The sequence below is a fragment of the Moschus berezovskii genome, chromosome 22, assembly GCF_049115385.1.
Source record: "Moschus berezovskii isolate FMDL1 chromosome 22, NW_MosBer_1.0, whole genome shotgun sequence".
In the NCBI taxonomy this organism is placed as follows: domain Eukaryota; kingdom Metazoa; phylum Chordata; class Mammalia; order Artiodactyla; family Moschidae; genus Moschus; species Moschus berezovskii.
In genome coordinates this window covers 39,658,039-39,682,960 of record NC_142481.1, presented here as the reverse complement: position 1 = coordinate 39,682,960, position 24,922 = coordinate 39,658,039, and the positions used below count along the sequence as shown (strand labels likewise).

The 24,922-nt window shown below is 48.1% G+C and overlaps 1 protein-coding gene across 2 annotated transcripts in view; it reads left to right on the top strand.

Annotated features, from left to right (window-relative positions):
- Positions 1 to 22,657, top strand: part of LOC148774410 (liver carboxylesterase-like) — a 29,518-nt gene extending 6,861 nt beyond the window's left edge. For both annotated transcript variants that reach the window (XM_088830141.1, XM_088830142.1), the window contains exons 3-14: positions 693 to 837; positions 3,131 to 3,264; positions 4,367 to 4,520; positions 8,688 to 8,792; positions 10,552 to 10,656; positions 13,256 to 13,294; positions 16,569 to 16,709; positions 18,219 to 18,299; positions 19,004 to 19,151; positions 19,846 to 19,977; positions 21,976 to 22,048; positions 22,294 to 22,657. In XM_088830141.1, coding sequence (XP_088686267.1) covers positions 693 to 837; positions 3,131 to 3,264; positions 4,367 to 4,520; positions 8,688 to 8,792; positions 10,552 to 10,656; positions 13,256 to 13,294; positions 16,569 to 16,709; positions 18,219 to 18,299; positions 19,004 to 19,151; positions 19,846 to 19,977; positions 21,976 to 22,048; positions 22,294 to 22,477 — 1,441 coding nt within the window. In that variant the 3' untranslated portion in view covers positions 22,478 to 22,657. The remainder of the gene's footprint in view (positions 1 to 692; positions 838 to 3,130; positions 3,265 to 4,366; positions 4,521 to 8,687; positions 8,793 to 10,551; positions 10,657 to 13,255; positions 13,295 to 16,568; positions 16,710 to 18,218; positions 18,300 to 19,003; positions 19,152 to 19,845; positions 19,978 to 21,975; positions 22,049 to 22,293) is intronic.
- The last annotated feature ends 2,265 nt before the right edge of the window (positions 22,658 to 24,922 follow it).

Genomic DNA, 24,922 nt, shown 5'->3' with positions numbered 1-24,922 from the left:
AGGACTCGATAAACATTAAAAATTATAACATCTGTAGCATCTTTAAAGTCTCCTATTGGGACAACCAATAGCTCTTGCCTGTGATGAGTTGCTGACAAATATCAGCATGTCCATGTGCTAGACCCTTATAGAAATCACTCCCCTCATTTACATCAGACAGATTGGGACCCAGAGCAGGCAAGGCATTCACCCAAGGAAACCCAGCAAATCAGGCTGAGGCAGAACTAGAATATAGTTCTCCTAATGCTGCCCCACAAATATTTGACCCTGATCCATTGTAGGCCCTAAATATCTGCCATTTGATTGATTTCTCCTGGTTTCTGGAAGTCTCCCGTGGACTAGAATGTGTTTCCCTGTGGGCAGAATATAGGCACTCTACAGCGGGCATCATACAGCGCTGGTGTGGACCCAGGCATGCAGGAAATGGTCCCATCAGCACTTTAGGGCAGCATCCTACCTTGACCCGGGGCATTTCAGAGGCCTAAGAAGGGAAGAAGGTCAGGTCTGACCGTACATGGTCCTGGGAGACCTTGGTTAGCCTGTGGATTCCCATCGCATGCCCCAGGTATGGTAAGAACAACTCTATTTACTGGCCTGAAGATGGCAGTCCAAGGCCTTTGATGACCACAGGAGACATCTCCTTGGTCAGCTCTGATTGAACCTCAAGAATTCTCTCTCCTTGCCCCGCACAGGTGCTCCCAAGACCCAGTGGGGGCACAGTTGCTCTCAGATCTCTTTACCAACAGAAAGGAGAACATTAGCCTCACGTTTTCCGAAGACTGTCTTTACCTAAATATATACACCCCTGCTGACTTGACGAAGAGAAGCAGGCTGCCGGTAAGCAGTGGGAAACACTGGTCAAGGCTGGTGTAGACAGGAAGGGGATGAAGGCAGTGTTGGGTGGAAGCGTCTTGGGCCAAGAGTCTTCTGGGGCCCCAGGGCTTTCTTCAGCACCACGGCCAAACCTGACATCAGGGAGCGCAAGTTGCCCACGCCTGTTTCCCCTCGGCCAGAGTAGGGCCCCTGGGGGAGATTGCTGCACATCTGCAATGCACATTTGAATTTTTCCAGGGTCTCTCATGCTAATAGATGGACAAGAAGGATGACTTTAACTGCTAGGTTAGGAATCTGATACCCAGAGAGGGTAAAACGTCACTTCCATAAAGTTAGAGCTGGAAGGAATCTTGGAGATAAGCCAACAAGCCAACCCTTCCTTTACAGACAGAGAAACTGAGGTCCTGTGAGGGGAAGGCGAGGTCGCAGAGTAGGGGTGGCAGGACTGGAGCACGGGGCTCCTGGAACAGCCGGGAGCTCTCTGACACACGCTAGCACGGAGCCTGTGTGTGGCCTTTCCTCAGCACACAGAGACCCTCTCTGACAGCTTCCTGTGACTTGGTGTCACAGGTTGGGGGGCAGAGCCTGGAGCAACAAAGAAGTATTTTCCTTGGCCTTTGCCAGCTATCAAGATTTTCTTGTATTTAATTTCACTTCCTAATTGTTTTGGCTAAAGCTGATGACCCAGTGAGTCAGCATTTCCAGAAAACGTGGAACCCAGAGACAGAGCCGACTTCTAGACTCAGGCTGGATGTCTTCGGGGCAGGTCTGCTGGAAAAGGAGCAGTCAGGGAGGGTAGAGACAGGGCTGGGCACACCCAGCCATCGCCCAGGAACACCCCTGGCATGGTGCCCAGATTCGGAGAAGGGTGTCTGTGAACTTGTGAGTAGAAGCTCAGAGAGGTGGGGACAACTTTTCACTCATTCATTTCTTTTCCCTGTCATGTACTCAGTGCTTCCATAGACAGAGCTAGAGTTAAGGCTTAGGAGAAAGGAAAAGCATAAAACCATGACCACACAGCCCCTGCCTTCGAGGATCCACACAGAACTGGACTGGCCTCTTCAGGAGATCACTGCTGACCAGCCTGGTCTCAGAGATCACTGCAAACTCAGTCCCTCCACCTGGAGGTAGTCAGGGAACAGAAGTGTTGGAGGAGCAGGGGCTCTGGGAACCTGAGGCTGGAGAATCTCTACTGTGGACACAGACTCTGGAACCACAGGGTCTGGGGGTAAATCCTTGTTCCACCTTTTACTGTTTCCTCAAATTGGGGATCATCACACACACGTGTTCAGTGACGAATATGAAGATGTATGGCAGTGCACATGAGGCTAATCTTCCTGATGCATTAGTTAGAGGTGAAGGGAAGGAATTCCTCCTGCCCCAACAGCCAACCGACTGCAGCATGGCTGTTGGCTGCTGTGTGCCGGGTGGCTTGACGTGTGGCCTCTGCAGCCAGAATGCTTGGGGTCAAGTCCTGTCTCCTCTGCCTAGAGGCTGCGTGACCTCAGGGTGGTTCAGTGCCTCAGTTTTCCTGTCTATGAAAAGGGGCAATAGTAATTCCTTTCTCATGCATGGTTTATTTTAAATGCTTAGAATAATACTTATCACATAATTTATATATGAGTTCTTTGATTTTTTGATTAACCAAATGTTTCTGTTGTTTTAGTCATTCTCACTTTCTTGCTCTGTGAGCTCCTTAAATTGAGGGCTGTGTGTTATGAACTATCATGTTCACGCTCATCCTCAGTATTACTCAACCTAGTAGGTTTTCAGATCATATTCATCAAATGGTTGAAGACTTCTTGGAGGAGGTAGTTTTAGGCTGGGCGTGGGAGGATGGGTGAGATTTGGGGAGTGGAGGTGACAGCAGGAAGGAATATTAAGATGAGGTACCACCCAGGGCGTGTGCTTCTTAACACAATCATTCATTCACTTGAGAAGTTGAATTCACCACACAGAAGGTAACTAAGATGAAGCTGAAACAAGCTTCTAACCAAGGGCTTCTGCATGCTGAGTGTGCTGAGCTGGGTGAGGGTCCAGGAGTGAGGGTGGTGGGAGTGTTGGGGAGGAGAGGATGCTCGAGCTTGGCTGTTCCCATGATGATGTTCTCAGCATGAGGAGCTGAGAGCAGGTGGCACTGGGGCAGGGGAGACAGGCAGGGGCAGCCAGGGAGCCCTGAGTGGGGTTGTGGCCTGGGCCGCAGCTGGAGAACGGGGAGGTGACCAAACCAGACAGCCTCTGAGGTCTTCCCCAGCTCTGCCTCCAGTAACCCTGTGGTTGCATCCTCCCCGTTCAGGTGATGGTGTGGATCCACGGAGGCGGTCTCATGGTGGGCGGGGCATCAACCTATGATGGGCTGGCCCTCTCTGCCCATGAAAACGTGGTGGTGGTGACCATTCAGTACCGCCTGGGCATCTGGGGATTCTTCAGGTAAGACCCTGGACTCGCCTGGTGGCACCTTGCCCCCAGTGTGGAGGTGTTAGAGCCCCACTCTGGTCAGGCAAGCGCTCAAGGTGTCCTTGCTAGGTTCCCTACTAAGACATCTGAGTCCCCTCCTAATTGGGCTCCACCTACCTTCTCATTCCCCAGCCACCCTGGTGCACTTACTTCTGAGCTCTTACACAGAAAACTCCTAATCTCCCTGACAACTCCTACTATTCCTACCAAGCCCAACCCAGTTGTTATCTCAACTGAACTACTTGTCTCTTTTTCACTGTGCTGCCTGGCACGTTGCTCTGTCTTTAAGATGAGAGTTACCATGCAGCCCAGCACTTAGAGGCTCACACATCTTTCGTCCTGGGGAAGTGAAGAAGGGGCAGACTCATGTGGGAGCTCTGTGAAGTCTTGTAGGTGAAGGAATGGGTGCCTGGAACTGGGAGGTTATAAGGAGCATCTGACTACAGGGGTTCATCTGCTGGGAGGAGTTTTGGGTCCACTCACCCCATTTCCTTCCTGGACTTTGGCACATGCCTGAGTGAAATCTTGAGTCTCCCACGTGGATTCTCTGGGGACAGGAACCAGGTTTACAGCAGGTAGTTACTGAGCTTTTTCCAAATGCACTGGCGCCAGGAGATCTTACCCTGAGATGCTGGGGGATGGGCCGGAGGAGGGGTGGTCACCTCCCTGAAAGACCTGTGGGCAGGGGGAGGGTTGTCCCAGGGGAGTCGTGTCCCACGATGTATCCCCTTGACGGAGACCCCTCAGCTCTTCCCCCCCCCCCACAGCCCTTGTCTGCTCCCAGCGACAGTGTAACTGCGCGTACTCGTCCCAATTCCTCTCCCCCAGCCTCTCCTCTTCCACATGAGCCAGGGTTTCACCCCAACCGTAGTAGATGCTCAATCAGTATATGAAGGATGGCTCTGTAGAGCCCTGTAGCAGAGCTGGACAGCAGGAAAGTGAAGACCCCGTGTGAGGGCTGTGGAAGCCCAGTCCGTTCCAGAAGGCTCACCTGGAACCCCGGTCCCATCTCTGGTCCTCAGGGTCCTGCCGGGACCTCTCTGCTCCCAACCCCACCCTGTTCTCTTACTCACAGCACAGGGGACGAGCACAGCCGGGGAAACTGGGGTCACTTGGACCAGGTGGCCGCACTGCACTGGGTCCAGGAGAACATTGCCAACTTTGGAGGGGATCCAGGCTCTGTGACCATCTTTGGAGAGTCAGCAGGAGGGGAAAGTGTCTCCATTCTTGTAAGTCTTCCTGGCCCTGATGGGGCTGCTGATGGGACCCCTTGCAGACCAGCCCATCTAGTCCTGGGACCTTTACTTCTAAGACCTGGATTCAAGGCTGACCCGACTCCGTGCAGCATCAGATGGTGGAGAGTTAATGGCCAGACTCCCCTTGGCCCCCGGGAAGCTCAGGGCTCAGCTTAGCCTCCGGGGCCGTAGCTGCAGCCACAGCTGCGACAGACACACTCTTCCTGTCCTGTGTCGGTTGAGCTCATCCTCTCCTTCTTAATCGTTTTAATGTTAGCACTCACCTCACCTCTCCTGAGATTAGGGGTGGGTGTAAATGTTTAATCAGAAGAGCCGACTTGAGGTTGGTCTGACTTGAAGCCAGGCCTGCAGTTCAGGGAGACACGAGCACTAGGAACAGGTTGGGGTCCCCGCTGAGGGCTCTGAGGCTTGTCCATGCCCAGGAGGGAGGGCAGCAGTCTCTGCGGCTGAGGGATGGAGCTGGGCTGGGGAGAAGGGGAAGAGGAGGGATGGGGATGGGACAGGGGACGAGGGCCACTGACAGGACCTGGGAGTGTGGTGTGGGGAATGGGAATGAGGGAGGCACCAGGGAAGCAAAGCTGGAAAGCCAGATTAGAAGGTGCTGGGAGCTGCGAGAAACACTCCAACTACCTCACGTTTGAGCAGAGGGCTAGTGCTATTACTGTTTTGTTTCCTTTTTTTTTGGCTACTTGGTTTGTGGAATTCTAGTTCCCCAACCAGGGATCAACTGGTGCCCAACTCGGTTCCCCAACTGAGCCCCCTGCATTAGGAGCTTGGAGTCTTAACCAGTGAACCACTAAGGAATTCCCTATTATTGCTTTTTTAAAATCTATGTTGGTTTCACAACTGAACACTCTGAGGAAAATGTTTTTATTTTTCATTAAGTGGAGAAATAAAAGTACAGATAACCTCAAAGAAGAAAAAAATTCCTTCACAATCCCATTGTCTGTGGAGACTCACCGTGAACATTTTGATCTGTATTTTTCTAGTTGTTTCGCATGATTCTATCTATGTATTCATCTAGGTGGAGTTTCTTAAATACAAATTTTCCTTAGCATTATAAAACAACAAATGTTTATCTAAGAATTACACACACTTTCATATTTTTGTGTGTATAGTCAAGTAGTTCCATTGTAAGAATGAAAAATAGCTTATTTACCCAGTCTCATAATGTTGCAACCGTGGGTTATCCCTCGGGTTTACTATTATAAACAGCATGAGCGTTATTAACAGTTGTTGTGTACCTCCATGCTTATTCCGAGTAATCAAACAGGAAATCAGAACTGTGCCTTTATTTTCTTTATTTATATTTTTTTCCTTTTTATTTTTATTGGAGGCTAATTACTCTACAATATTATATTGGTTGGTTTTGCCATACATTGACATGAATCCGCCCCAGGTGTACATGTGTTCCCCTTCTTGAACCCCCCCTCCCACCTCCCTCCTCCCCTTATCCTCCCTCTGGGTCATCCCCGTGCACCAGCCCCGAGCATCCTGTCTCATGCGTCGAAACTGGACTGGTGATTTGTTTCACATATGATAATATACATGTTTCAATGCCATTCTCCCAAATCATCCCACCCTCACCCTCTCCCACAGAGTCCCAAAGACTGTTCTATACCCCTGTGTCCCTTTTGCTGTCTCGCATACAGGGTTATCATTACCATCTTTCTAAATTCCATATATATCCATTCAGTTCAGTTCAGTTCAGTCGCTCAGTCGTGCCCGACTCTTTGCGACCCCATGATTCACAGCACCCCAGTCCTCCCTGTCCATCACCAACTCCCGGAGTTCACTCAAACTCATGTCCACAGAGTCGGTGATGCCATCCAGCCATCTCATTCTCCGTCGTCCCCTTCTCCTCCCGCCCCCAGTCCCTCCCAGCATCAGAATCTTTTCCAGTGAGTCAACTCTTCGCATGAGGTGGCCAAAGTATTGGAGTTTCAGCATCAGTCCTTCCAATGAACACCCAGGATCAATCTCCTTTAAAAGTGACTGGTTGGATCTCCTTGCAGTCCAAGGGACTCTCAAGAGTCTTCTCCAATGCCACAGTTCAAAAGCATCAATTCTTCAGCGATCAGCTTTCTTCACAGTCCAGCTCTCACATCCATACATGACCACGGGAAAAACCATTGCCTTGACTAGATGGACATTTGTTGGCAAAGTAATGTCTCTGCTTTTTAATATACTATCTAGGTTGGTCATAACTTTCCTTCCAAGGAGCAAGCGTCTTTTAATTTCATGGCTGCAATCAGCATCTGCAGTGATTTTGGAGCCCACAAAATAAAGTCTTCCACTGTTTCCCCATCTATTTCCCATGAAGTGATGGGACCAGATGCCATGATCTTTGTTTTCTGAATGTTGAGCTTCAAGCCAACCTTCTCACTCTCTTCTTTCACTTTCATCAAGAGGCTTTTTAGTTCCTCTTCACTTTCTGCCATAAGGGTGGTGTCATCTGCATATCTGAGCTTATTGATATTTCTTCCGGCTATATGCGTTAGTATACTGTATTGGTGTTTTTCTTTCTGGCTTACTTCACTCTGTATAATAGACTCCAGTTTCATCCACCTCATTAGAACGTGTTCAAATGCATTCTTTTTAATAGCTGAGTAATACTCCATTGTGTATATATACCAAAGCTTTCTTATCCATTCGTCTGCAGATGGACATCTAGGTTGCTTCCATGTCCTGGCTATTATAAACAGTGCTGCGATGAACATTGGAGTACATGTGTCTCTTTCAATTCTGGTTTCCTCGGTGTTTATCCCAAGCAGCGGGATTGCTGGGTCATATGGCAGTTCTATTTCCAGTTTTTTAAGGAATCTCCACACTGTTCTCCATAGTGGCTGTACTAGTTTGCATTCCCACCAACAGTGTAAGAGGGTTCCCTTCTCTCCACACCCTCTCCAGCATTTATTGCTTGTAGATGTTTGGATAGCAGCCATTCTGACTGGTGTGAAATGGTATCTCATTGTGGTTTTGATTTGCATTTCTCTGATTATGAGGGATGTTGAGCATTTTTTTATGTGTTTGTTAGCCATCTGTATGTCTTCTTTGGAGAAATGTCTGTATAGTTCTTTGGCCCATTTTTTGATTGGGTCGTTTATTTTTCTGGACTTGAGCTACAGGAGCTGCTTGTATATTTTGGAGATTAATTATTTGTCAGTTGCTTCATTTGCTATTATTTTCTCCCATTCTGAAGGCTATCTTTTCACCTTGCTTATAGTTTCCTTTGCTGTGCTAAAGCTTTTAATTTTAATTAGTCCCATTTGTTTATTTTTGCTTTTATTTCCAATATTCTGGGAGGTGGGTCATGGAGGATCATGCTGTATTTTATGTCGGAGAGTGTTTTGCCTATGTTCTCCTCTAGGAGTTTTATAGTTTCTGGTCTTACATTTAGATCTTAAATCCATTTTGAGTTTATTTTTGTGTATGCTGTTAGGAAGTGTTCTAGTTTCATTCTTTTACAAGTGGCTGACCAGTTTTCCCAGCACCACTTGTTAAAGAGACTGTCTTTTCTCCATTTTATATTCTTGCCTCCCTTGTCAAAGATAAGGTGTCCATAGGTGCGTGGATTTATCTCTGGGCTTTCGATTTTGTTCCATTGATCTATATTTCTGTCTTTATGCCAGTACCATACTGTCTTGATGACTGTGGCTTTGTAGTAGAGCCTGAAGTCCGGCAGGTTGATTCCCCCATTCCATTCTTCTTCCTCAAGATTGCTTTGGCTATTCGAGGTTTTTTGTATTTCCATACAAATTGTGAGATTATTTGTTCTAGTTCTTATTTTCTTTATTTATTTTATATTTCCCCAGCCAGATTTAAAATTATTTATTTACTTTTATTTTTTAATTAATTCCTACTGGAGTATAGTTGCTATAAGAACTGTGCCTCGAAAGTGTTGCTAGGAGTTGCTGAGCTGCCCTTCAGATCGTGTTGATGGTTGCGGTCAGTGGGCGCCACACGCCGCTTGCTCTGTCCCTCACTCTGCTCCTGCCTCCTCCAGCTGAGGTTTTCTCACAGAGGCTGGCCCCATGGTCTCCAAGGGAGCAGCCCAGGACAGGGTTGTGGATGGGTGTAGCTCTTGTAGACCACCCTCCGCATGATATTAAACTCCATTTCTCAACACGGTCCTCCCAGGTGTTATCTCCCCTGGCCAAGAATCTCTTCCACCGGGCCATCTCTGAGAGTGGCGTGGCCCTCACTTCTGTCCTGGTGAAGAAAGACATGAAGGCTGCAGCCAAGGTAGGACTGTCCCCACACCATTTGCTCTGCTTTCCTGGAGTTGTCGAGGGCTGTTCTTAGAATGGGGTCTGACGTGAGGGTAGCTGAACATGTAGGGTGAGGACACACCTCTCCCCACCTCCCAGTTATACCGCTGAGCAAGCTGGGAAGAGAGCTGAAGCACTTGCCAAGGTCAGCCGGTGACGAGGGCAGAGCTGGACTCAGGCTCATGACTCTGGGCTGCCAGCCCCGTGCACTTTCCACTGAACATGCGTTCCAAAGTGTGCCAGGTGGGGTGAGGGGCGGCACAGTGGGCAATGCCTGTCACCTGTGTTGCCTCTCTCAGGGTCTGAGATTCGCTGAACTCGTTGGCTCCATGTGACTCTGGAGTGTATTCTTCCTGGGGGGTTTCCTGGAGGATTCATTCACTCAACAAGTAGTCTTGATATAATCTGACATCTAGCAACCTCATGAAGCTCCTACTATAATTTAGGAGGCAGATTAATAATTATATAATTGAACAACTTAGAAAATGTCAGCTGTGACTGGAGCAGTAGAGGTACCTAAAGTCAACAGAATCCAAAAGCAACAAGTAGTCCAGTTTGTAGGGGGAGGTTATCATGAAAGATTTCTTGAAAAATAAAATGATCACGAGTTGAGATGAGAAGGATTAGCAGTAAGTTAACTGATAAGAAAAGAATATCCAGGGAGAGGACCAGCCTGAGCAAGTGTCCTGTCGCAGGAGCAGGTGTCTCAAGTCAGAGAGTGAGGAAGGCTGATGTTCCGGGGCAGAAAAGAAAGTGCAGACAGGACCTGAGACGCTGAGGGTGGGGCCGCTGGCAGGGCCACGCTACATAGGACCTAGTGGGAACTTTGTCTTTATTTGGAGACTGTTAGAAAGACAGGGAAGAGTGAGCAGCACAGCGTCCCTGCTGAGGAGTGTGCCTTAGAGGCAGTGACTTGGAACGTTTGGTCTGGCTGTGAGAGCTGGTTTGGTGGAGGAGTCAGGGCAGCAGCCAGATTTAAAGGGATGACTGGTAAGTAGGAGAGGAGGAGATAAGAGTCCAAGAATGTTGAGAATTTTTGAGAACTCTTTTCAGAACTGTTTGGCTATTAACAGCAGAAGCCCATTAATCAGGCTAAAGGTAAGAAGGGGGAGTTTATTCAAACGAAATGGATGTGGTAGGGAAGACCTGGATTTTGTCATCGAACAGGACCAGAAATTGCAGAATAAAGAATCTTAAGTCCTTTATTTTGCGATCTCGCTCTTCTTTCTCCTCTGCTTCTTCCTGTGCCTTTTTGTTTTTCCACCGAATACACGCTGAGCACTGACGTGTGTCAGGCCCTGGAGCAGGCTCTGGGCAGCCCGTGCACACTCTCCAGGGCCCGTCATCGTGGTGCCTGGCTTTTCTTCTTCTGCTTCTCCCCCTCTGGCTGCAGTTTGCAACTGGCTGGCCTGAGGCCAAATGTCTATTAATCGGATGAGCCAGGATTTGAAATTAGAAAGTGGGAGTCTGGATTCCAGGCTCTTAAGCACCCCCTCCATGCTGCCTCTCTTTAGGTGTTCAGCTTTGAGATCGTTATGTCCACTTGAACAGAGATTAGGCAGCAGAGGCTGAGGAATATAAGTGGCATGCCTGGGACCCAGGACCTACTGGTCTGGGGTGTTTACTGCTACCACGGACTGCCTATAGCAATGGAGGTTGGGACAGAACACTCAGTATTGATGGAGGGAAGAGGCATGGCTCTTGAATTCTGCTGTCACCTGTGATCTCAACAGCAAATTGCTGCCTTTGCTGGGTGCAAAACCATCACCTCGGCTGTCCTTGTTCACTGCCTGCGCCAGAAGACAGAGGACGAACTCATGGAGGTAACACAAAAGATGGTAAGTGCACCTACTCTCTTGGAAACACAAGCCCCGCACCCTGGAAACATGGCCCCAGGCTTCATTATTTCAGCTTCAGTCCTCTTGCCCTGGAAAAACTACCTGGGACAGTTTCTCAGCTCCCAGGAGCAGTGTCAGCCTCTGGATCTGAATGGGACATTTCTTTCTTTCCTTCCTTATTACAGACTACCTCAGATGTTAGCAAAGACAAAAAAATAATGTAATAAACAACTGTGTAATGACTCCTCATATCTATCAACACTTACTTTTTCCAATCTGGTTTTCTAATACTTTTTAACATTTTATTTCTCTATGGCTGTGCTGGGTCTCCTTTGCTATGTGCAGGCTCTCTCTAATTTTGGTGAGTAGGGGCAACTCTTTGGCTGGTGGTGCTCAGGCTTCTCATCGCTGTGCCTTGTCTTATTGTAGAGCATGCGCTCGAGGTACGGGGGCTTCAGTTTCTGATATGTTTTTAAGAAATTAAACATGACATATTCTCAGAGATAATTACCACCTTGAATTTGAGGGATGGGACTATTTCAAACAAAGATTTTCAGAAATATTGTCATACTGTGTTTTGGTTAATTTAGAAACCACCTCACTTATAACCCAGTGGTGGTCCAGTTTTCTAGATTTTCTGTGTGTCTGCCTCAACTGTGATTCTAATGTAACTGTGTATCTACCCACTCGTCCATCCAACCTTCCATCCATTCATGAATCCATTCACTCATCATTCTATCTGTCCGTCCACCAATGAATCCAATTTATCAGTATCTTTTCATCAACCTAAAATAATATCAATTCATCTATAGCATTCATTCATCTGGTACCAATCATCCATATATATGTAATACGTATTTCATCACCCATCTCTCTAAAACCAATGATGAATCCATCACCTAGTCTGCTGGCTCTCATCCATCTATCCACTTATCCCCCCAATTCCACACTCCTTGGATTGACTAATTTCATCCATCCATCCATCTCTGCTAAGTGTATGCAGGGAGATAACAGAGTAGGTGATGCAGACATAATTGGATATAGTCCCTCTTCACAAGGAACTATTCAAGGAGAAATACACACATTGACTTAAGTGGATTAGGTGTGGTGGGAGTACAGAGAAGGGAAGCATTCATTATAACAAGCAGGGCTGTTTCCCAGAGAAGGTGACATTTCAGGATTGATGGCTATGGTGGTGGGTCGTCACAGGAAGTTACAGCAAGATGGATACCCAGAGAACACCACATTTAGAGCCAGTGGGAACTGTTAGAGTAGCCTGAGCACCTGGACTCTCTGTCTGGACCTGGAATCCTGAGGCTACGCTACTCCTGGACTCCCCGGGACTAGACTCCAGCACTGGACTCTGCTCTATTTCCATGGGTTAAGTCCAATGTAGCCTTGGATCCCTGTTTCTCAGGCTCAAATAAGGTTGACCACTGTGCTCAAAGATAAAAACACAACTGTTTTCTGGTTGTGTACACTTCTTTCAGAGGTAAATTTCTTTCATCCATTCTTCATGTGTCACAAGAGATGCAGTTTATAAGGGGAGATTGGGTGAAAACCAGAAACCAAGAAAACCTGGTTTTTCTTTGGGAAAACCCAGAGAACCTAAGAGTCCATGTTACTCTTCTGAGATCTTCTGAGATCATGTGGAAGTGTTTCCAGGAATATCCTCTCTCCCCAGTACACACTCACACACACACACATGCACACACACACACCTGGATTGTGGGCCTACAGCACGTAATGGAGGGATCCTTAATAGGATTTCCTTCATACTGGTCAGTCCTTTTAGCTACAGTGTCACAATAAAACTAGTACAGTCTTGGTAAGCTCACAACAAAGAGAAGTGTGGGGTGGGCTGAATTTCAGTGAGCTTGTATGAGTCAGGATTTTCTAAAACAAGATACGAAAATTCATCTCAAAGTGTCTTGAGAACAGAAAGGAATGTGTTGTGACAGAACCTTCAGGTAACTCACTGACAAATCCAAGAGTGTATGGCTTCAGGCATGGCTGGATCCAGATGCATATATGCTATGATTAAGAATCTATCTTTATCCCTCAGCATTTACCTTTCTGTGTTGGTTTCACTCTCCGACTGATTTGTCCCCTGGGGAGGTTAAAGACAGCAACAGTACTCTAGTCTTACATACTATGTCCTTAGAAACCCTATTTCCCAATGATTGCAGCAAAAATTTGGGTAAACTCTATTGAACTGACATGGGCACATGTCCGCCCCTGAAGTAGTCCCTGTATTCAGGGATTTGGTGCACCGGAGGTCACATACAGATGCCTGCAATCATGGAGTGAGATGGGAAGGGGGGGTCCCCCAAAGGAAACTCGGGGTGTTGTTGCCTGGAGGAAGAAGGGGCAGTGGTGGAGGGCAGGGCGGCTCAGCAGCAGTCCTCTGCAGAGCTCCCCTCCCGCAGCCACCCCTGCACCCTGTACTGGTCCCAGGGGAGGGCGTCCTGCCCGCTTCCCTCCAGCCCAGCCAGGGAGGCGCCAGGAGGGAGCGCTTGGTACCTTAGGGCACAGCTCACCGAGGTCAGCTTTCCTCCCAGAAGCCTCCTCACCACAGCCTCTGTCTTTGTCTTCACAGAAATTTTTCGCTCTTGATTTACATGGAGACCCCACAGAGGTAAGGACCTTTGGTTTCTTGAATACACATGTTAGTCTTGACACCTTTGCTCAGTCCCTAAGTCGAGTCCCATTCTTTGCGACCCCATGGACTGTAGCCCATCAGGCTCCTCTGTTCATGGGATTTCCTAGGTAAGAATACCGGAATGCGTTGCCATTTCCTTCTCCACTTGACACCTTTAAGCTCCAGTTAATGAAAAGGAAAGAATGAAAGAATTCTTCTTTGTAGAATCATGGTATCTCCTTGTGTTTATACTGCTGAGGCCCAGAGAGAGGCAGTGACCCTACCTGGGTCACACAGCCAGGAGACCACGTTTAGGACTAGAACCAGTTTCCCGAACTCCTAGTCCAATGCCCCTAGTTTTGAACTCTGTGTCCCTGTCCCCAGACAGACCTTGCTCTTGGTTACATTCCTAAAAACACCCTGTTGGAATAAGATGAACGAGAAACCTCCACTGTGGGGAGTGGAGACGACTGGGTAAGGGCTCTTCAGGAGCCTTCACGAGGAGCCCAGATCATCTCCTGGGGGGCTGCAGGGTTGACTGGCTGTGCAAGTCACTCTATTTGCAGGGATGTGGGGAGAGGAGCCGTGAATCTCAGTCCTCAGGACATCCCCCCCACTTCCAGCCATGCTGGAAACTCCAACAGCAGCCTCCCCAGGCCTAGAAAACTTTTATTATCAATAAATATTCAGTTCAGTTCAGTTCAGTTCAGTCGCTCAGTCGTGTCCGACTCTCCGCGACCCCATGAATCACAGCACGCCAGGCCTCCCTGTCCATCACCAACTCCCGGAGTTCACTCAAACTCATGTCCACAGAGTCGGTGATGCCATCCAGCCATCTCATTCTCTGTCGTCCCCTTCTCCTCCCGCCCCCAACCTTTCCCAGCATCAGAGTCTTTTCCAGTGAGTCAGCTCGTCGCATGAGGTGGCCAAAGTATTGCAGTTTCAGCTTTAGCATCAGTCCTTCCAATGAACATCCAGGATTGATCTCCTCTAGAATGGACTGGTTGGATCTCCTTGCAGTATAAGGGACTCTTAAGAGTCTTCTCCAACACCACAGTTCAAAAGCATCGATTCTTCGGCGGTCAGCCTTCTTCACAGTCCAACTCTCACATCCATACATGACCACGGGAAAAACCATAGCCTTGACTAGACGGACCTTGGTTGGCAAAGTAATATCTCTGCTTTTTAATATACTATCAAGGTTGGTCATAACTTTCCTTCCAAGGAGCAAGCGTCTTTTAATTTCATGGCTGCAATCAGCATCTGCAGTGATTTTGGAGCCCAAAAAAACAAAGTCTGACACTGTTTCCACTGTTTTTCCATCTATTTCCCATGAAGTGATGGGACCAGATGCCATGATCTTCGTTTTCTGAATGTTGAGCTTCAAGCCAACCTTTTCACTCTCCTCTTTCACTTTCATCAAGAGGCTTTTGAGTTCCTCTTCACTTTCTGCCATAAGGGTAGTGTCATCTGCATATCTGAGGTTATTGATATTTCTCCCAGCAATCTTGATTCCAGCTTGTGCTTCTTCCAGCCCAGCGTTCCTCATGATGTACTCTGCATATAAGTTAAATAAGCAAGGTGACAATATACAACCTTGACGTACACCTTTTCCTATTTGGAACCAGTCTGTTGTTCCATGTCCAATTCTAACAGTTGCTTCCTGACCTGCATACAGGTTTCTCAAGAGGCAGGTCAGGTGGTCTGGGATTCCCATCTCTTTCAGAATGTTCCACAGTTTATTGTGATCCACACAGTCAAAGGCTTTGGCATAGTCAATGAAGCAGAAATAGATGTTTTTCTGAAACTCTCTTGCTTTCTCCATGATCCAGCGGATGTTGGCAATTTGATCTCTGGTGCCTCTGCCTTTTCTAAAACCTGCTTGAACATCTGGGAGTTCACGGTTTACATACTGCTGAAGCCTGGCTTGGAGAATTTTGAGCATGACTTTACTAGCGTGTGAGATGAGTGCAATTACATAACTAATTGTCTGTAAGAAATGTATATTACATAAGGTGTCTTTAAACAGGATCATGCGCAACCCAAGGTTGAGAAAATGTGACCAGAGGCTCAGGAACCTGGCCCCATATTTCCCCTGTTGCAGTGACACAGCAGTCCCTAAATCAGAGTCATGGTGACTGTACAGAACTTAAGTGCTATGAATAATGAGAATGTTACCGAACGTATCAGGGGTCTTGCTGCTTACTGGTTATGAGATCAAATACATACTCACAAATTGTAAAAAAAAGAAAGGTGACTTTAATCAGAATGCAGCAATCTGGGGAGATGGTGAAGTCAGCATCCCCCCAAAACCACCTCCCAAATTTCCGTTTGGCCGTGAATCTTTCTGTGGTTGTTGCGGCATGCAGGCTTCTCTCTAGCTGTGGTACATGGGCTCAGTAATTGCAATGCGTGGGCTCAGCTATCTGAAGGCATGTGATATCTTAGATCCCCAACCCGGGATCAAACCCAAGACCCTTGCATTGCAAGGCTGATTCCTAACCATTGGACCACGAGGCAAGTCCCTGGTGGTGAAACTTTTTAAAGAGCAACAGAGAAGTAACCTCAGTTCTCCGCTGAGATAGGAGGTCGGAGTGGTTGCCATTGCCCTCTGTCGGCAGCTCATATGCAGGTTGTTGATTCCTCTTGATCTTCTTCTAGATGTCATCTTGTTCACACAGTTTATTTCGGAGATGACTAAAGGGAAGCTAGGGAGGAGACCTGGTCATCTGTTAATTACTTATTCTTCATTTCTACATCTTTGATCTATGGGAAGAACCAAAAAGTTAGGCAAGGTATTGTGTGATTAAAAGTACTGAAAAGTGTGCTTGGACTGGAGATGAATAGAGCATGGCGGAGGGGACTGGTTTAAAATTGGTTATCATATAGCTTTGATAAAGTGACCAAAAAAAGGGGACTTCCTGCTGAGGGTGGTTTCCTGTAAAGAGATGCTTGCAAGGACTGTAGATGGAGAAATGCACATAGCTATATTACTATGTACACTTCAAATTAAATGCACATTATATTATATATTGTCATACCAATTCGAGTGGAGATCTGTCCCCATCACCTGACTACTGCTGTCCCCTAGTCAGAGTCCTGCCCTCTCGGATCTGCAGACGTAGCCCCCTCTGTTAGGACCCAAGTGTGTGGCCACCACCCACAGGCACCCAGGTGTGTGATACTGTCCTCGAGTTCCAGAAGGTGGAGAGGGGGATGCAGGTGTGACTTGGAAGGGGAAGCACAGACACTCCCTCGCTCTCCTCCCTAGAACCATTCTTTCCTGCCCACCATGGTGGATGGAATGCTGCTGCCAAAGATGCCCGAAGAGATGCTGGCTGAAAAGAATTTCAACAAAGTTCCCTACATGGTGGGAATCAACAAGCAAGAGTTTGGCTGGATTATTCCACTGGTGAGAAAGCGCAGGCCTTGTAGACTTGTCTGCCATGACATCACCCTCCATCTGTGGTCACAGCTCTCTCTCTGGGACCAGGCCAGCCGTCCCCTTCATACAAGTTGACATTTCCATGGAAACCATCTCTGATGGTCCACACTGGCATCTGAGTGGTGCAGTTCAGGGGACCCACATCCTCACACAATCTCTAATTGCCCTCCCATCCATGAATCCTGATATGTCAGCTCCAGGAGGGCTGGTAGAGATCATCACAGGGCAGATGAAAAACCCAAGCCTGGAAAGGGGGACGGGCTCGGGAGTTAAGGAGAGTGGGGCTTGGAACCTACAGCCTCTCGCCTCAGGCTTGCTGCTTTCATACTTTCTCCATAAATTAGCCCCGCCCCACCCAAGCTCTCAGTCCTCTCACTGGAAAGATTCAGAGGAGCCAGCTTCCTCCTGAGTTACAACTGACTTCTAAAAGTTACAAAGCCAGACACTAGGTGAAGTGATAACAGATTTGATTCAGTACATCCCTGCTAGAGGGAAAAGATCCATCATGAACTGAACCCAATCCCTGAAATGAAAGCCTGGAGCCTCTTTAAGGTATGGGTGAGGCGGGGTGGATTGTCCGTGTGACTGGGCTCCCTGGATTTGTTAGCTGGCATTTATGTGGAGAAGAAACAACTCTTGCCTTTATGACAGGAGGCAGTGGTATAAGTAGAAGCAAGACCCCCCACTGTAGTTAGGCCTTTATCATCTCACAGGGACTGGAGGACAGAGCAAGAATTATCCCTGAATGTTTGTTTTCCAGAAAGATGGCTCTCAGATCCTTGAGGAAACAGTTTTGGGTGGAAGATGTACATCTAAAGGGGCAAAGAAAAGATTTAGAAGGGGCTCATGGCCCTACCCGCCTATCACCAGCTTTGGGCTGGAACAAACAGTAAAATCTCCTGGCAGCCCAGAGCTCTTTAAGGGGCCCTGCGGTCATTCTAGGGACATGGCCTTAAGCTTCCTAAAGCTGTTCTAGAGTTTGGTCAAGTCTCTTAGGACAGAGTTTTGATGGAGTCGTTATGTGCAGAGTTCTTTGGTTCTTCAGCACGATTTCAGAGGTTTTACCGAAGGACCAAAGTCATAATGGCAGGTTTTGGAGCTTTCTCAGTTATCTGACATGGCAGGGTATTTGTGGAGGTCTGTGTCCTCTGCCCCAGAGCCTTCCGCTTCGACACTAGGCTGGCTGAAACCTTCCCTTTCTGTTTTGACGATTATTGTGGGGACTCTAGCCTAATTATTTGTGTACACACACACACACACACACAGACTGGGGCACCTTCCCTTAACAATTACTTTATCCTCCTTGCACTCCTTGATGTCTAGATATAAAAGTCCATTTGATTCATTGGTTTTGCCCAACTCATCAAAGACCCATGCCCATCAAGACATGACAAAGTGACCTTAAGTCTGCATTGGTCTCTTGGGTTTTTCCTGCCATTGCTTAATGATTCAGTTGTTTAACCTTTGTTTTAACAGTTCATGGGCTACCCTCTGTCTGAAGACAAGATGTCCCAGAAGACGGCCACATCACTCCTGTGGCAATCCTACCCTCTCCTTGTAAGACGCTAGGAATCACGGGAAATGGTCGAGCCCAGAGAGGGCCAGAAGCTTGTCCCCAGTTGCAGAGCAATTAATGGTAGAATGAAGACTGGGGCTGGGGGACTCTGACCCACTTTTTCTACTTTCCTCTTTGTTCCTCAGGTTGAGGGATGGGGGAAGGTTTCAAGTGGGCGTAAAAGGCTCACCATTAAACAAACAAGAGATGCTGTGTCACTCACCAGGGGTGGTGAGGTCAAAACTTGAGAAGGAGCAAAATTAAAACCACCAAGTGAATGAACAAGACTCAGGAAGACGTTATTGGACATAAACACCGCTTTTCTCTCTGGAAGCTTCCGACTTCAAAGACGGATAGGTTTGAGGACGTGAAGTTACAGCATGGCTTCTAAAGTGAAAATGAGGGAGTTGTTCACCTTTTCAGTGATTGCTTATTGCAATAGAGTTTTTCAGGCATCAAGGGAATGGTGAAAAGTGATTATCTCAAACCATTTCAGGGAGATGACTTAAGTTTATTTTGTGATGGTCAGAGGGCTTTACACAAAAATAACCTAAATTAGGTTTTGCTTGGGTGCGTGAAATAAGTGAGAGTTAGTTTTGCTCCCATGGCTTAAATGGTTTTGTCTGCACAGATAGTTCATAAGTCTGGTCTCTATCTTGTATTTAATTTTAACAGTGGTCACTTTCAGAGCATTGATCTATTTCAGAGCATTCCTGAGGAACTGACTCCAGTGGCCACCGACAAGTATTTAGGAGGGACAGACGACCTTGTCAAAAAGAAAAACTTGTTCCAGGACTTGATAGCAGATGTGATGTTTGGCGTCCCATCTGTGAATGTGGCCCGTCACTACAGAGGTGAGTCCTGGACATTGGGCGGGAGAGGGTCCCACCATTCCACCTTCACTGATTCCTGCCTGGCCCTCAGCACAAACACATGTGTGGAAGCTCTTGAGAGCTGCACATCCGATTCTGACTGCATTTGGCCTGAAATGCTCAAAAACAGGCAGAGCTGAAAGCACCTGTTGTGCGGCAGGCATTCTCCACAGGAAGGAAAAGCAGCCTGCTATCAATGAAATGCAGTGCTATTTCTGTGGACATAAACTGTGTGTATCTAGACGTTCTGGTGTGAGAATGCACCAGGGCAAAGAGGTTTCTATGAACTGACCCGATGCCCCTATAATGATAGTTATTTTTCATCAGTTTCCCCAGAGTTTCAACATTCATTTATTTATTCGTTCATTTACTCATTGAATAAATACTGGTTCAAATGTAGTTCCACCTCTACCACCAATGCACCCTTGAGCAACTCACAGAATTTTTCCCAAGCTCTTTATTCTCTACTGTGCTAATTACCAGGGACTCGCTGCAGGAACACACAGGGTTGGCACACAGTTGGCTCTCACCATGGGCAGCTCTTATGAATAGTCTTGTAGTTCACTCAGGACGAGGCGTGCCCCAATTTCCTGATTGCTCATGGCCCCTGGAGCCCTTGATACTACCCAGTTGTGTGTCTGCTGAAGTGAACCGTGTGTGAATCCATGTTTTCCAGATGCTGGAGCCCCCATCTACATGTATGAGTTTCAGTATCGCCCAAGCTTCTCATCAGAGCTGAAACCCAAGACGGTGATAGGGGACCATGGGGATGAGCTCTTCTCGGTCTTCGGGGCTCCATTTTTGAAAGGTGATGGCCTTTTGGTGATACAGACTTGGAGTCAGGAGATCCCGGGCCGAGTTTTGATTTGGTGACCTTGGGCAGGTTCCTCCTTCTCTGCAGTTCTTAGTTTCCCAAATTCACCGTAACAGGGTGGAAGGCAAAGGATCCCAACCACTTTTTGTTGTTGCTGTTCTAACGCACATGATGGAGAAGGCGAGTCCTTGTGCCCTCACCCATGGTCACTCTGGGATCCAGACCGGGGCATCAGCACGATGGGAGTGTGTCACCCGCAGGGCCCTGCTCAGGGCTAGGAGGCCACTGTTCACGCCACCCTCACAAGAGCATATCAGAACGCGAGGGAGGGAGTAAGGTTATAATTGCTGTTAACCTTGAACCAGGACTCGTGTGTGTGTCTGTATATTCGACCACCCATCTAAAGCTCATATCTTTTTAAATTAAATATCTTTCAGTTCAGTTCAGTTCAGTTCAGTTCAGTCGCTCAGTCGTGTCCGACTCTCCGTGACCCCATGAATCACAGCACGCCAGGCCTCCCTGTCCATCACCAACTCCCGGAGCTCACCCAAACTCATGTCCACAGAGTCGGTGATGCCATCCAGCCTCTCATTCTCGGTCATCCCCTTCTTCTCCCGCCCCCAACCTTTCCCAGCATCAGAGTCTTTTCCAGTGAGTCAACTCGTCGCATGAGGTGGCCAAAGTATTGCAGTTTCAGCTTCAGCATCAGTCCCTCCAATGAACACCCAGGATCGATCTCCCTTAGAATGGACTGGTTGGATCTCCTTATGGTACAAGGGACTCTCAAGAGTCTTCTCCAACACCACAGTTCAAAACCATCAATTCTTCGGCGATCAGCTTTCTTCACAGTCCAACTCTCACATCTGTATATGACCACGGGAAAAAGCATAGCCTTGACTAGACGGACCTTGGTTGGCAAAGTAATGTCTCTGCTTTTTAATATACTATCAAGGTTGGTCATAACTTTCCTTCCAAGGAGTAAGCGTCTTTTAATTTCATGGCTGCAATCAGCATCTGCAGTGATTTTGGAGCCCAAAAAAATAAAATCTGGCACTGTTTCCACTGTTTTTCCATCTATTTCCCATGAAGTGATGGGACCAGATGCCATGATCTTTGTTTTCTGAATGTTGAGCTTCAAGCCAACCTTTTCACTCTCCTCTTTCACTTTCATCAAGAGGCTTTTGAGTTCCTCTTCACTTTCTGCCATAAGGGTGGTGTCATCTGCATATCTGAGATTATTGATATTTCTCCCAGCAATCTTGATTCCAGCTTGTGCTTCTTCCAGCCCAGCGTTCCTCATGATGTACTCTGCATATAAGTTAAATAAGCAGGGTGACAATATACAACCTCGACGTACTTCTTTTCCTATTTGGAACCAGTCTGTTGTTCCATGTACAGTTCTGACTGTTGCTTCTTGACCTGCATACAGGTTTCTCAAGAGGCAGGTCAGGTGGTCTGGTTAAGATTATAATATTTTAAAGAATAACTCTCACAAATGTCTTTAATGTCTTCACCATCAACAGTTAACAGATAGCTTGTGTGTGACACACCCCAGGGCTGTGCCTCTGGATGTGATGGATGACTCTTTGGGGATCTTGCAGCTTGGTTATTTTTCAGATTCTGTGAAAACATATGTGGGTGAAGGAAACAGAGAAAAGACCCAAAGCAGAGCATCTGGGCGGTGGGGTTAGTCTAGCAGCAAGCCTGCGGTGTGTCCCTGAAACACTGAAGGGGGAAAGGCAGTCGGGTGGGCACAGAAGACAAGGCAATCGGCTTATGGATGGACTGCAGGCCTTCACTGAGCACAACCTCAGTTGGTAACTGTCAAGCTTAAAGTGCACTTGAATTACCAGAGATCTTCTTAAGATGCAAGTTTAGACTCAGTAGGTCTGGAGTAAGGGCTCCATTTCTGAATCTATTAACATTTCTCAAGTGCTTCTGTTGCCCATGAACCACACTGTGAGCAGCAGTGGCTTTTTCTCCTCCCCACAGATGGTGCCTCAGAAGAGGAGATCAATCTCAGCAAGATGGTGATGAAATTCTGGGCCAACTTTGCTCGGAATGGGTGAGCTGCTGGCAGAGAGGGAGCAGGGTTGGGAAGGGACAGGGCGTGTCTGTTGGGTGGGGCAAGCTTGCAACGTGTGATGGTCAAATGCCCGGCCCTGTGACCTCTGACATGAGAGCTCCCCGTGATGGACTGGTGGCATATGAGCCTTTGGCAGAAATGAAGCCACGGGATCCCTGACCATCTCAGAGGGTCGTTGGGACCAAACCGTTGCTTTGGTGAATTTCTATTTGATTCTGTTTCAGGAACCCTAATGGGGAAGGGCTTCCCCATTGGCCAGCGTATGACCACAAAGAAGGGTACCTTCAGATTGGTGTTAACACTCGAGCAGCTGAGAAGCTGAAAGACGAGGAAGTGGCTTTCTGGAACGAGCTTCTGTCCAGGGAGGTGGCAAAGAAGGCACCATACTTAAAACATGTTGAGCTGTGAATGGGAGGCTCAACTGGGCCCCCAGACAGGGGTTTCTCTAGAAGTGTTTATGTGCCAAAGAGGTGTCTTATTGTGGAGGCTGAGGAATTATCCGATGGCAGTAGCAGAGGGCAGGGAGGGGGGGTTTCCCTTTCTGTGGCCTCAAGTTGGAAATAAATGTTCTTCTGGAGACCAAGCCAATGTCTTTGTCTTGCGCTGGAATAAAGTCATCCTCCTCAGTGACAGAAGGATGAAGACAGTGGGCACCGTTGGCAGGAAGGTGCTCTGGCCATTCTGGTTTGACGTCTGATCATGCAGAGTGGAGCAGGCTGGGCCCTGGGAGGTGCTGAGGGGGACGCTGCCTCTGCTCCCTGTCTCAGGGCCATCCACAACTCCAGTGAGAGGATGTGGGGGATCAGAGTGCCGTGTCCCCCTCCTCCATGCGGAGCTGCCTGTAGAGATGGAGGCGACACAGCCTGAGGCTGTCCCGGAGTGGGCAAGAGGGGGCCTGGGCTTGGCGACACTGAACGTGGCTGCCTGGCCCTTCCCGTCCCTCCCACAGTCTGCAATTCTTTCTTCAACTCACATGTTATCCTCTAGGCCCCTCCCCAGGCCATCTCTTCCAACAACTCATATGAACGCTTTCTGCGGCCTGGACCACATCAGGGCCAAGCAGTGACCACCTTGGAGTGAGTCCCTGAAGTGTCACCTAAAAACTGTCTTTTTCAGATTCCTGGGGTGATTTCTGGCTTCTCCTGGGATGTAGAAGACTCTAAGAATGTTACGACCACCATTTCTGCAAGAAAAATCTGCATTATTCCGTTTCATGACTATTTCTGATTCATTCAATGAGGTTGCAGGGCAAACACCCTGAAGTCTGAAGGAAGACGGGCACTGTGGAGGAGAGATGGGACAGGAACCCTGGCTGACTGTCTGCTGACAGGGGGAGGATGGAGTCACCGTGTGTGTGAGTACAGTGACTCTAAAATGTGAATCGAGGCTGGAGGCCAACTGTGGTGAGTGTCAGAGGATACAATTCTCAGGAGTCACTAACCCACAGGGGAGTTTACACTTATGGCAGGCCCTTCTCTGGACCTCTAGCAGGGACCCGTGAGAAATATCAGTGACAGATAATTGTTTCTGTTCGGTGTGAAAGTCATGTCCGACTCTTTGTGAGACTGTAGGCCCCCAGGCTCCTCTGTCCGTGAGGCTTTTCAGGCAAGAATACTGGAATGGGCTGCCATTTCCTTCCCCAGAGGATCTTCCTGACCCAGGGATTAAATCCTTGTCTTCTGCATTGGCAGGTGGGTTCTTTGCCACTGAGCCACCAGGGACACCCAGGAGGTAGTAAGATCAGTGAAAACCTGCCTCCGGAATGCAGGATTGAAGCCCTGCTCAGACACTGCTCCCTTAAAAAATAACATCTCCAAACCACTGAAAGACCAGCATACCCACTTCCCTTGGGGCCCTGGGTAAGACCTATTGTAGCTGAGTGAAAGGAAAATTTAAAAATTTTGTATAGAGATAGACAATGGTAGGTAAAATCCTAGTACAAGTGATAGCAGGACTGGTAGGTATCCTCCTGCATCTCTTAGGAGAACAGGGACAGCCTTGATCGTGGCTTTGCATCACTAGTGCCAGCTCCTTGTTTGTGGAAAAGATGATAACCCTCTCTGGACAACGGCACAATCACACGTAGTTTTTGAGGATGACACAGGACACACAGCCATGAACAGCAGCCCTGGGTTATTGGTTTGGAAGTTGAAAAATATCTCCTGTAATATGAATGATAAGAAGTAATATCTGATAGGTGGGTTGCTCAATGTGTGCTAGGCTTCATGCTAAGACTGTCCATCTCTTAAATACTTCAATCCTATTAAATTCTTAAATCTTAAGTTTATTGCCTAAAGTTAAATTCTAAAGTAACCAGGAGCTATCGTTGTACCTGTCACAGAGGAGGAGACTGAGCAGAGAGGTGATGTCACCTGGCAGTGACACAGGTGGGACGGGAACTCATGACGGCTGAGTGCAACGTCCTCGCCCTCCCCCCTACCGCGCACCATGTCATCTCATGATTGGTAATTTGTTCCTGGTGAGGCAGGTGCCAGGAAGTCTGGTCAGTGTCCCGCTCCCACCTGCTGAGCTCCAGGTCCCTCCTCGGACTCAGCCCAGACCCAGGGTTCCCAGAGGAGGGCTCGCACTCACTCTTCTTGCAGGAGGGCCATCTGCAGGCCTTGCAGGTGCAGGAGCTGCCTGCCCGGATGTGAAAGGCCAGCAGTGAGCAGGGGGGTAAGGAGGAGCCACCGCAGACATCAGCAGGGCCACCTCCCACTCCTCCTGGGTCAGCATCAGCACTGGAGCTCCCAGTCAGTCCACTCAGGCACATAGAGAAGCCCCAGCTCCTCGCTTCAGGTCCCAGGAGAGAAGATCCCCTTCCCAGGGAAGACCCCAGGCTCCAGACCCAGC